At 36.6% G+C, this 12,546-nt stretch overlaps 1 protein-coding gene across 1 annotated transcript; it reads left to right on the plus strand.

The window, feature by feature from the left end:
• Positions 1–829: 829 nt before the first annotated feature.
• LOC124711556 (UTP--glucose-1-phosphate uridylyltransferase-like) lies at positions 830–8,775 on the plus strand. Its single transcript, XM_047241691.1, has one exon. The coding sequence runs from the start codon at positions 1,013–1,015 to the stop codon at positions 2,552–2,554; it is 1,542 nt and encodes a 513-aa protein (XP_047097647.1). The 5' UTR covers positions 830–1,012; the 3' UTR covers positions 2,555–8,775.
• The last annotated feature ends 3,771 nt before the right edge of the window (positions 8,776–12,546 follow it).

Genomic DNA, 12,546 nt, shown 5'->3' on the forward strand with positions numbered 1-12,546 from the left:
TAAATTATTTCCTTGCAACCATATTTTTCTGTAGATGTTTGGGAAAGCCACAGACAGACGGGACGATATCGTCTTTTAGCAAATTAATAATGCTCCTGGTCTCGTTTGGAAGCAATTTTCTTCGAAGTGTTGGACACTTATTAACTGTAGGCAGTAAGGGACCAGAGCTCCCAGCAATTTACTCGTACTCATAATTTTTGAATTCCCAACCGAAAAAATGGAAATCTACTTTAAACAAGAGGCGACTATAGGGCTGAATAAGAGAAGTAACGTCTACAGTGCTGCAATTCATACATCAAATACAATGCAGTAAAAACACTAGTTCTGAATAAAAATATAATTTACCTATGAAGCTGAACTCCATTTCCTTTGCAGTTCTCTACAACCATAAGCTACACAGTACTTCACTATTATACGTTTATAAAGGTAACCAGTCGTTCACAACTTATTTACAAACGACATAAAGCGCAAAACAACACGACTAATACGTTCGGAGTTGCCAACCTAGCGATAATCGGCCCTCGTGATTTTCACAGATCCAGAGCACTACGGTCGTACATCCTGTTTATATTCATATTGAGATCACCGGACCTGACGGACGGACAGGGCTGCGAATATTAACTTTGATGTGACTGCCGGGTTTGTCATTCCATGGAGCTATTCTACCTCCATGTGTCATTCGTACGCTAGATATTTCTTTGGTTTTGCTTCGTGCTTTGGAATGCTCTGAATCTTTGACACTTGCCACTGATATATATACAGTAGTGTACCGGTGTTGTTTATATGACATGTTGATGTGATGATAACAGTTTGTTATTATGTGTGTCATGTGGTGGTAAATAGTGTCGCTGTTGATTTAGTGATCAGCTGCGTTTTATTTCCTTTCTAGCTGTAGATCATAACAGAACTGATAAGAGAGACATTGAATTTTTAAACTGAAAGTTAATTGTTAATACATAAACTTAAATAACATAGACTCAATTGTTTCCTTATTTTTTACTGGAGCACGAAGATGGAAGTTAATGTCGTGGGCACATACGGTAAAAAAGAGAAATTTAGTCATCAAAGAGTTCCATCAGGATCTCATGAATTTAAAGAAATGACTAAACGCGACGCTGTTAACCAACTGCAGCATGAACTTGACAGCCTGTTGAGTACCGCCACTGAGAATCAAATTCCAAAACTGAGAACACAACTTGAATGTTTTAGGCAGCTTTTTGAGCGCTTTCTCAGCGAAAAGGGTCCATCAATTATCTGGGAACGTATTGAAAAGCTTCCCGAAGATGCCGTTAAGGATTACTTTTCTCTTCCGGAACCGTCAACACAACTCGTGCGCGAGATGTTAAACAAACTTGTTGTAATCAAGTTGAATGGTGGTCTGGGAACTTCAATGGGTTGCCATGGCCCTAAGTCTATGATTCATGTGCGAAACGAATTAAATTTTCTTGATCTCACTGTGCAACAAATTGAACATCTCAATAAGACGTACGATGTCAATGTACCCCTTGTTTTAATGAACTCGTTCAACACCGACGATGATACCCAAAAATTTGTACGTAGATATAAAGGTCTTCAAGTCGAGATATATACTTTCAACCAGAGCTGTTTCCCAAGAATCAGCAGGGATACGTTACTACCGATTGCAAGAACATGTGATATTGAAGGTGACATGGAAGCATGGTATCCACCTGGCCACGGTGATTTTTATGACAGCTTCAGAAACTGTGGGCTCTTAAAAGAGTTTATTCAACAAGGTCGTGAATATTGTTTTATATCTAATATTGACAACCTTGGAGCAACTGTTGATCCAAAAATTCTGAATCTTCTCTTTCGCCCCGAAGACAGATCACCAGAATTTGTGATGGAGGTAACAGACAAGACAAGAGCTGACGTGAAAGGTGGTACCTTAATACAATATGAACAAAAGTTACGATTGCTGGAAATTGCACAAGTTCCTAAAGAACATATCGATGATTTCAAGTCAGTAAAGACTTTCAAATTCTTCAATACAAATAATTTATGGGTAAAACTCAGTGCTATAGAACGAGTGCTGCAAGAAAAAACACTGAATATGGAAATTATTGTGAACAATAAAACATTAGCTAACGGACTGAATGTTATTCAACTAGAGACTGCTGTAGGTGCAGCAATGAAGACTTTTAATGGTGGCCTCGGTATAAATGTTCCTCGGATGCGTTTCTTGCCAGTCAAGAAGACATCAGATTTACTGTTAGTGAAAAGTAACTTATACAGCCTCAACCATGGCTCTCTTGTTATGAGCCCCTTGCGCATGTTCCCCACGACACCATTGGTCAAGCTGGGTGACAATCATTTCGCAAAAGTAAAGGAATTTCTATCAAGATTTGCGGATATTCCAGATCTTCTTGAACTCGATCATTTAACTGTTTCTGGTGATGTGACATTTGGGAGGGGTGTGTCTCTGAAAGGCACTGTAATTATTGTTGCTAATCATGGTGACAGAATTGATATACCATCAGGGGCAGTGTTGGAAAATAAAATAGTGTCAGGCAATTTGAGAATTTTGGATCACTAGTACTGTGTTAAAATTCTGCAATGATGATTCTCTGTTTATGTTTGCTACAAAAAGAAATTCAAACAAATTGTTATGTTTCATCCAAATGTTAGATTTTCTTGCATTCACTAGTCCTGATTTTTATGTTTGTTAATTACTATTAGTAATCTGGATTCACAGTTGTATCCATGAAAATTTTATTCAAATTTTTTCTTACTTCTGATATGAACCTGTAGTTATTGCCACCCCTTTGCATTTGGACTTAAATATTTGTTACTCTTACCATTTCAGGTATTCAGGTGAGCTTAATGTCAGTATATGTACAGGAGAGCTTGGTTGCTTCCTAATATAGTTTAAAATTCAAAATTGTAACTAATTCATTGTTAAGGTGTTGCTTAGAATTTTATGAGTTGTTGCCTGTGGTTCATAGTGTTGTTTCAAGGTTTCAATAATGGTAAATCATCAGATACGTCGTGATGATCTCTTCTCCAGGACCGATTATAAAATTATTGCCTGAGTAAGTGATTTTATATGAGTTCTATGTTATGCAGTTTGTGAGCACTAATAAACTATAAAAAAGAACACATCTATTAATAGAAATATATATTCTTTTAATGACGATCTATTGTAAATGATGTCTGCATCTCATATATTTCCACTGCTTTCAGGAGTTTACAATAGATAAGTTATACAGATTTCTTAGTCACAATACAACTTACTATTAATTTTATAGTATTTTTTGGTCACACTTGATTCTTTCCTGATGTAAAAATTGCTTAAATGCTTCTCAAGTGTAACAACAGCACACCATCTTTAGGTTCAGATGGTACTGTAGGGTGCTGTAATGCCAATCCAATGTACATGGCAGCATGCAAGGAAAACATAGACAGCCAGAGGAAGGGAGGGACTAAATCACTGCAGGGGAATTTGACATGAAGAATTTCCTTTCAGAGAAAATACTATGGATCCCACACTGTGTTGAAATCCTGGCTGCAGACCAAGACCTAGGAATTGTGACAAATTGTTACTGTCTAGCTTGTGTGCCCTGGTTTCAAGCCCCTGTTAGTGTGTTTGATTCATTGTTTTAATCCCCTTCCCCTCTTTTGGGCACTTGAACTTTTGCTATGGGCATCCATGTAAACTTGTCACTACAGCTCCCTATAACAGCATAAGTTCATGAAAATGGTGAGCAGCTGTTGTATAGAAATATATGCAGGTAGTGTTACGACAGCATGCAACATTATGCTAAAGGACCGTTTATACAGTTGCTTACGTATAATTTTTTTCCAAAGCACTTACAGTGTACAATTCAGATAACCGATGATTCATTAAATAAATCAGATGCTATATTGTCTATTTCCTGATTTAATAACTCTTGTTCATGGTACTGTGCAGCATTAATACTGCTTTGCCATTGCCAGTTTCACACTTACTTCTTCTGTTAAGCTGTGTGAATGGCTGTATAATTTATTTTGCATAAGAGGAGTAAATTCATGTAGGCCTATACAATTTAGTTATGGATAGGGTAAATTCAATCTTTTGTGTTTCATATTTGGATCCTGTGTGTATCACTTATTTGTGGAAAATGTCACACTTAATGGACATTCACCCTGAATGTTGAAAAGTTTCCTTAAAAACAATTACACACTGAACAGTAAATCAGAAAGTACTCTGTGCAGTGAAATTACTGTTAGCGTAGACTGCATGCAAAAAGTAGTAGTGTGTTAGATATAAATCCATTGTTTTGTAGTAAATTACTACTGGACGTGATAAAGTCTTGTGAAATGTTTTAAAATAAAAATGATTGTTGTATAGTTCATAGTTTTAGCACACACAGTGTGAGAGTTAAATCAGAAATGTTGTTTGTAATGGAATACTATGCAAAGTATATTTGTAGACCAGGTATAAAATATAATAGTATGTGTTATGAATTTCTGTGAGCTACTGTGGTGATATTACAAATAATTGATTGTAAAAACCACACTGTTAAAATTTGTGCATTAGAAACATTGAAAAGTTTTAGCTATTAAACTCAGTTCAGTTGTATAATACCTTATTTACAGTAGGGAAATGACAGGATTGCTTCTGTGGGTGATAAACAGTTTAGCAAATGATGAGAATATAGGAAGAGTTTATGAAAATACGACGTCTGTAACTAGCCTAACTGCAACAAGATCAGAAGATGAGATTGCATTCTCTATCCCTAAGTGCAATGGATTGTGTTTATGTAGTATGTAATGTGCACTGTGAAGGAAATTCTTGAAGTTAAAACTTTAGGAAACAATGTAAGATGGAATAGACATATATGTATTTTTAAATCATTTGCTTCATCAGTAATCTCATTTATGAAGCTGTTCTTTTTCAATTTTGGTGAGGTCCTTTTTGTATATTACTGCTATGTATGTGAAAAGTAAGTGTAGGGTACTAAATTGTGAATAAACTGAGTAGACTGTTGTTGTTCTTCTTAGTTCAACCTCAATTTAAAACAAATTGTTTTATGGTGTTTCTAAATTGGCTGTTTGGAATATTTCACCACTAGAATGAATATAATATTTTAGAAAAAAAAGCTTTATTTTCTATCTGTTTTACTTTTCATTTTCATCCTTATGAGTGAAATACCAGTACATAGCTCCCCCCCCCCCCCCCCTCCATAAACTAAATGAAATAGAACAGCTTCTAGATTTACAGTTGATTTTTAACTGGAGATTAAAGTTGCTGCTATATGTTGAAGCTTCTATATTATAACCGTATTCTTGACCCAAGGTACGAAGAGAAATATATACTGGAATCTATAAGTTATCTTGTACATAACAATCATATACTTGTGTAACAATTGTGTGTGTTAACATGTTTCATAGATTACATATATGAAACATGTACCATATCAAATATGTGGATCTACATATTTTAATACACTAGACTCTCGCTGAGCCGGTCATTCTTGCGACATATGGGTGCCGGATTATTGAGTGCCTGAAATTTATTTTATTCATTTATTTTGTTTTTTTATTTATTTTGAAAACCTAGGGGATATAGTGTACTGTACTTTATTAAACCAAAGGATACAATTTTAAAACACAGGATATAGTTTATTGAGTTCAAAAATGCATTTATTTCCACAGAAAACTTAGTCCTTGGGTGTATACTGTACGTAATTATACAGTCATATCACTGACTATGAAACATGTCCCTAATTTTTAACTGTTGCAATGATGATACGCAACGGTAGCATGCTTTATCATGCAACTGCTGTACAAGCATTACATTGGTACTGCACATATATGGTTGTTGCATAATATACTCCAGGAAGACCCCAGCACCAGCAGTGTGAGAAATCGTCATGCTCTCTCCTCCTGTGTCCAGTTCATCATCACTTTCATCACTACTTTCTTGCACGCTTTTGATTATTTCTTCATCTGTTAAAGTTTGGTCCTTATCACAGTTTTCCTCATTCAGCCACTCAGTAACATCTTGATCATCAATTTCTTCTCCTCCTGGAAGGTTGTGGAACATGTCAGTGTACAAAGTAATTGATAATTCCAAATAGACTGGCTCATCACTGTCACTCACTACTGGATCCAACTCGTTATGAATGGGTGGCCACAATTGTCTCCAGCTCTCAATTATGGTAGTGCTCTCCACTTTATCCCATGCTTTGGCTGCTTGGAAAACAGCATCATGTATGTTAATTGATTTCCACACCTTCAGCATAGCCTCAATAGAGTCGTTTTCACTTTCATATAGTAAGGAGAGAAGAAGTAAATGTCGATAACGATGTTTAATTCATTCCAAAATTCGTTGGTCCATGGGCTGAAAGGGCTGTCACATTGGGTGGGAGAAAGAGTGCTTGTACATGTACACCATCTGACTTTAGAGAAACATCTGAAGCATGACTGAGAGCATTGTCAATTGTAAGGATACCTTTCAGTGGAAGCTTTTTCATCTTTAGCTCTTTTCTCACTGCTGGTACAAGTGTTTCATGGAACCATCAAGAGAATATTTGTCTGTCTATCCACGCTTTCTTCTGAGCGCAATACTGTGCTGATTGAGTATTTATGTCATTGTGTTGAAAACATTGTGGGTGTTGGGATTTTCGAGTTATCATAAGCGGTAGTTTATGACTCCCATTGGCATCTCAACTTGCCATTAATGTTACATGCTGTTTCTGTTGCTTGTAACCACGAGCTTCATTCTCGTTCTTGGCAGCTAATATTTTTGAAGGAAGCATCTTGTAAAAGAGTCCTGTATCATCAGCATTATACAAGGCATCAACTGTTAAATCTTCTTCTTCTATTATCTTCTGTATCTTGCTTAAAAACTCATCAGTGTCCTTTCCCTGGTGACTGTCAGCTGCCGAATGCCATGTTGTTCTTTCCAGTGTGATAGCCAGACTTCACTTGCTGCAAACAAGTTACTACTGCCAAGTTGTTTGTTAAATGGAGCTGCTTTTTCCTTTATAATCAGACCACTGACTGGAATTCCTTTACTGCGTTTCTGTATGAACCATCTATAAACAGCTACATCCAATTCTTCATTCTCACTCTTTCGCATAACCTTCCGTTTTTCCAACTCGCTATCCATTTGTGTTGAGTACTGTTGAATAATGTCATCTTTTTTTTTTTGATGTTGTAAATACTTGCTTGTCCAACATTGAACTCAGCAGCAATGGCTTACAGCGAAGAACCTCGGTTTAACTTATCTAAAATTTCGAGTTTCTGCTTGAGGTCTAGCGTAACGTGTTTCCTTTTAGAAGATATGATTCCGAAATTTAAAGAAAGCTACCATTTCATTTACAGTATATAAAGCATTGTTTAACTAAGCATTGTCGCGCACAGTTATTCATTGCGCACTTGTTTTTGGGTGTGTGTCAGACTACTGTTGGCCTGATTAGCGAGAGTCTCGTGTAATGGTAGAAAAGTATTAATTTGTAAGTATTTCATTATTGTTTCATCTAATTTTTCTACTGTTCTGAGAATTTTTATTTTCATGTGCAAGTGAATCTCCATTTATTGGATGTACAAGATAATATAAGATTATGCTTGAAATACTAGTATGATAAGGCTGAGGCATTAATGTGACTGTAGTTCTCACCTCGTGAATTCATATTTTGATTAGATAAAAAATGTGTGTGTGATCTTATTCAGATTTCAGAGTGTAACAGTATTTGTGTGCTTTTTGTTTTGTGTACTTTATGTAGAATTTGTATTATTTGTTGTTATAATTGGAAGCAGTTGAATTTTATGTTACATTTAAGAACATTCCTCTGATAAAAAATGTTATATTTTGTTATGTACCTTTGTTTTTAATCATGTGTTGTCATGAATGGAATAAAGATTTGTAATAATAGATTGTACCCTCCTCTAGGGCTATAATGGGTCATGATGCTTGATTATAATAGATCATTTGTTTTTATGTGATGGGAAGTTGCCTTACTATGACAGATCATCAAATGCATATACTGAAGTGTAATGTACCATATTCGGTTTTATGTTTTTGCATTATTGTTGTGAGGAGTGATTTGATATATATATCACACTGTTGATAACAGAAATTTTATATCTGTAAACATTATTGTAACGTATTGTATGCATGATTTTTATTTTGTTTTTTATGTGAATCTCTATCTGTAAGTAGTTTGGCAAGAGTGTAAGCCAGCAGTCACTAAAATTGATGTGCCACAGAAGTGTGATTTTTATTGTAGTGTAACCTGTGGTATAGCATTTATATTTCAATGATGTGTATTTTCAGCTGCAAGATCTGTTGCTTAACTTATTGGCAACATCTTCATTTTGTCATCAGCATTTGAGAGCTGTAGCAAAGCATTGAAGTAACGGGTCTGAAAACAAGTGATGTTTGCTGTTGATGAACTATTCAGTATTAATGAATATGCTAGCTGTTGTTTGTTAACATAGCACAGTTATCTTTTATTTTCTAGATCTGTATGGTTACAAACCAACAATTGTCAATTAATGTCATATATAAATAATACAATTATTTTTTGTAAAGTACTTGGTGTGTAGAAGTGACCAAATAAAGCTTTAACATTTGTGCATCTGAAACATCTGGATATTTTGTAGTTTGTAGCTGAGAAGGGTAACTCGGTTTTACTAGGTGTTGCAATGTGCGCTATTTCTTTGAAGAATAATGAGCAAACAGCTGTTCCCTTCAGCTGAATCGAGGCAGGGGATGAAGATTTATGCTATTCAGGCTTAAACACAGTGATATTGCCTCAAGCTGAAGTTAAATAAATATGTTTTAAAACTGATCAGGATAAAGCTTTTTCTACTTGCAACCAGATCCTGAAATTTGTATTCCACTATGTTTTAGACAAATGCTTATACTTAGACTGTTTCAAAGGACAGCTGCTGATTGCTCTTCTGCCAGTGGTTCACCACTTTTCAAAATAGAAAGCTGAGCATGTACTGCAACATTGCTTTATCACCCATTGTTAAAACTGTCAGTGGAGTTAAATATGAAGCAAGAAAAATTTTTGATCATTTACCCAATAACATAAAATGTCTGGCAAGTAACAAAGCAAGTTTTAAATGTAATTTAAAATTGTTGCTCATGGACAACTCCTATCCCTTTGATGAATTTCTACTTAAAAACTGGTGACCAGTATAAAAAAAGGCCTGTTGTTAAGTGTAGTTACATAAGGACTTAAAGAATGTGTTCATGAGTGTAAACTGACTTTTTCCCCATAGCTGGCAGACTTGCCTGTGTGTTACTGAAACTAAGGAATGAGGGAGCCTATGTTATCATCATGAGAGAAAGTTTTGAGAATGCATGTTAATAGAGGTGGTAGAATAGTTCCACAATATGAGATTTTGTGCAGAAACTTGTTTCTGTGAGAACTGAGACTAACCTAAACATGAACTATAGACAGAGCTTGAGATGTTTGAATAAGTTCTACCATAGGTCTTTCTTTGTTGCCAAGCCACACCACAAAGAATGGTGAACAGGTCTGCAGTACAAAATTGCTTGTTGACTAACTTGAATCACAGGTTTGAGAAAACATTCCTAATTTTTTGACAAGGCTGCCCATGTTCTATATCTACATCTACATTTATACTCCGCAAGCCACCCAACGGTGTGTGGCAGAGGGCACTTTACGTGCCACTGTCATTACCTCCCTTTTCTGTTCCAGTCTCGTATGGTTCGCGGGAAGGACGACTGACTGAAAGCCTCCGTGCGCGCTCGAATCTCTCTAATTTTACATTTGTGATCTCCTCGAGAGGTATAAGTAGGGGGAAGCAATATATTCGATACCTCATCCAGAAACGCGCCCTCTTGAAACCTGGCGAGCAAGCTACACCGTGATGCAGAGCGCCTCTCTTGCAGAGTCTGGCACTTGAGTTTGCTAAACATCTCCGTAACGCTATCGCGCTTATCAAATAACCCTGTGACGAAACGCGCCGCTCTTCTTTGGATCTACTCTATTTCCTCCGTCAACCCGATCTGGTATGGGTCCCACACTGATGAGCAATACTCAAGTATAGGTCGAACGAGTGTTTTGTAAGCCACCTCCTTTGTTGATGGACTACATTTTCTAAGGACTCTCCCAATGAATCTCAGCCTGGTACCCGCCTTACCAACAATTAATTTTATGTGATCATTCCACTTCAAATCGTTCCGCACGCATACTCCCAGATATTTTACAGAAGTAACTGCTACCAGTGTTTGTTCCGCTATCATATAATCATACAATAAAGGATCCTTCTTTCTATGTATTCGCAATACATTACATTTTCTATGTTAAGGGTCAGTTGCCACTCCTTGCACCAAGTGCCTATCCGCTGCAGATCTTCCTGCATTTCGCTACAATTTTCTAATGCTGCAACTTCTCTGTATACTACAGCATCATCCGTGAAAAGCCTCATGGAAGTTCCGACACTATCTACTAGGTCATTTATATGTATTGTGGAAAGCAATGGTCCCATAACACTCCCCTGTTGCACACCAGAGGTTACTTTAACGTCTATAGACGTCTCTCCATTGATAACAACATGGTGTGTTCTGTTTGCTAAAAACTCTTCAATCCAGCCACACAGCTGGTCTGATATTCTGTAGGCTCTTACTTTGTTTATCAGGCGACAGTGCGGAACTGTATCAAACGCCTTCCGGAAGTCAAGGAAAATAGCATCTACCTGGGAGTCTGTATCTAATATTTTCTGGGTCTCGTGAACAAATAAAGCGAGTTGGGTCTCACACGATGGCTGTTTCCGGAATCCATGTTGATTCCTACAGAGTAGATTCTGGGTTTCCAAAAACGACATGATACGCGAGCAAAAAACATGTTCTAAAATTCTCTCTGTAGAATCTTTCGAGTGTTATAGATGTATCACTCCAACTCTAAAGATATTTTCTGCTGTAGCTGCTTCATCTGTCATAGTGGATGGAAGGCTATTTTCAGCAGTAGCATAGAATTATTCATTAGCTTATCTGTATCTCTAGTTCACACCACCATGTAAGACAATATTAAAGTGATTAAACTTTAGTGGATATTCCTGGTTAGAACAACATGTAAAATAAGGGGAAGGCACCCATTCACCTATATTGAACTGGTATGCGGCACATTGACACTACTTTTTCTGTTGTGTGTATGTATGCACCTCACATCAGTGTGCTATAGGTATTCTGGGACACTATTAAAAGGTAGTTGCTACACATTGGTAATGGAACATTATGTGTCCTAGAGACTTAAAATCTATGTTAAAGAGCAGAACTTGAAAGTTGCTCCTTTTATCATGATAAATATTTTAACTGCAGTCAGTTTTAAGGTTATATCACTCTCTTATCATCCAAATGACTGCAATGTTTACAGAAACTGACTGTGCTAAGAGGATGGCAAATTTTTGCAGGGAAAGGTGTAGAATCATGGTTATACCCAGATGCTTCAAGCTACTTGTCTAAAGGATGCTAGCAAATATTGAATATTTTGAGTGGAGAACATTCAAAGGGGAAGATTGTAGTGCATTGTCTTACTTGTAGTGTACCTTTTTTTAAATTGCAAATTGTGCACATAAGATGTTTCTGCTAAAAGCACAAACATTTTATCTAATGTCATGTATCCACCTTCCAGGTGGGCAGTATGAATGTTCTTATATTTGACTGGCAAGACTGTTGATGTAAGTGTTGAAAAATCTTAATTTGCATACGCTAGAAAACTAAGTGTCATACATCCCATATGAATTACTTTGAAAATATCAAGAACTATCTTGCGCAATAGAAAGTACCAGTATTTCGCAGCCCACTACATAGCTAACTTAGAGAAATCATAAAGATAAAATCAGGCAAATAATAGCTTGCACAGAGATACAAGCGGTCATTTCATGCCATTCAGTGTGTGGATGGAATGGGAAGAACACTTAATATATGATCAGTAGACTGTGCTCTTTACATCATACGTCACAGCAATTCGCAAATACAGATGTCGGTGCACGTCATTACCTGGGTTTTTTCATATCTGTTGGACTCCAACCACGAGAATTTCGTTGGACCATCTATTATCCATTTGCTCGGCTGTTTGTTCTTCCCTCCTCTAGCTTTTTTTGTCTTCTTCTGCTCTCATAATAGTGATAATTATGTTTTCACCCCAATCTGATCAACTCTCAGTGTTTGAGTGTTTTTTGTGTTAAATGTATATGCTTCACTCCCATTGGCTAAAACTGGCTATGTTTATTTCCTGTACTGTCCTACCGGCTGCTGTCTTCGGCTGTCCTAATACGAATACACAAACTGTTTAAAATACAATTTGTTAATATGGCTGAGTTATTAATGTGTACAATTTTCTTTGTAGTGTGCTGATTACATGTTTTATTAGTTACACTGTAATCAGCTTTAAGGCCTATTTTGGAAGAAGGCTAGATTGCTACCCACCATAAAGATGACATGTTGAGTTGCAAACAGGCACAAATCTTTAGATATAGGTTTTGGCCAAAGCGTTCTTCAGAACAGAAAGGAATGCAGCCATCATTCGCACAAGCAGGCACACCTCACACACACGACTGCTT

This window comes from Schistocerca piceifrons, chromosome 8, assembly GCF_021461385.2.
Source record: "Schistocerca piceifrons isolate TAMUIC-IGC-003096 chromosome 8, iqSchPice1.1, whole genome shotgun sequence".
In the NCBI taxonomy this organism is placed as follows: domain Eukaryota; kingdom Metazoa; phylum Arthropoda; class Insecta; order Orthoptera; family Acrididae; genus Schistocerca; species Schistocerca piceifrons.

What these genes read in the sequence shown, in the direction of transcription:
- LOC124711556 (XM_047241691.1), top strand. Translation starts at nt 1,013, where the DNA reads ATGGAAGTTAATGTCGTGGGCACATACGGTAAAAAAGAGAAATTTAGT.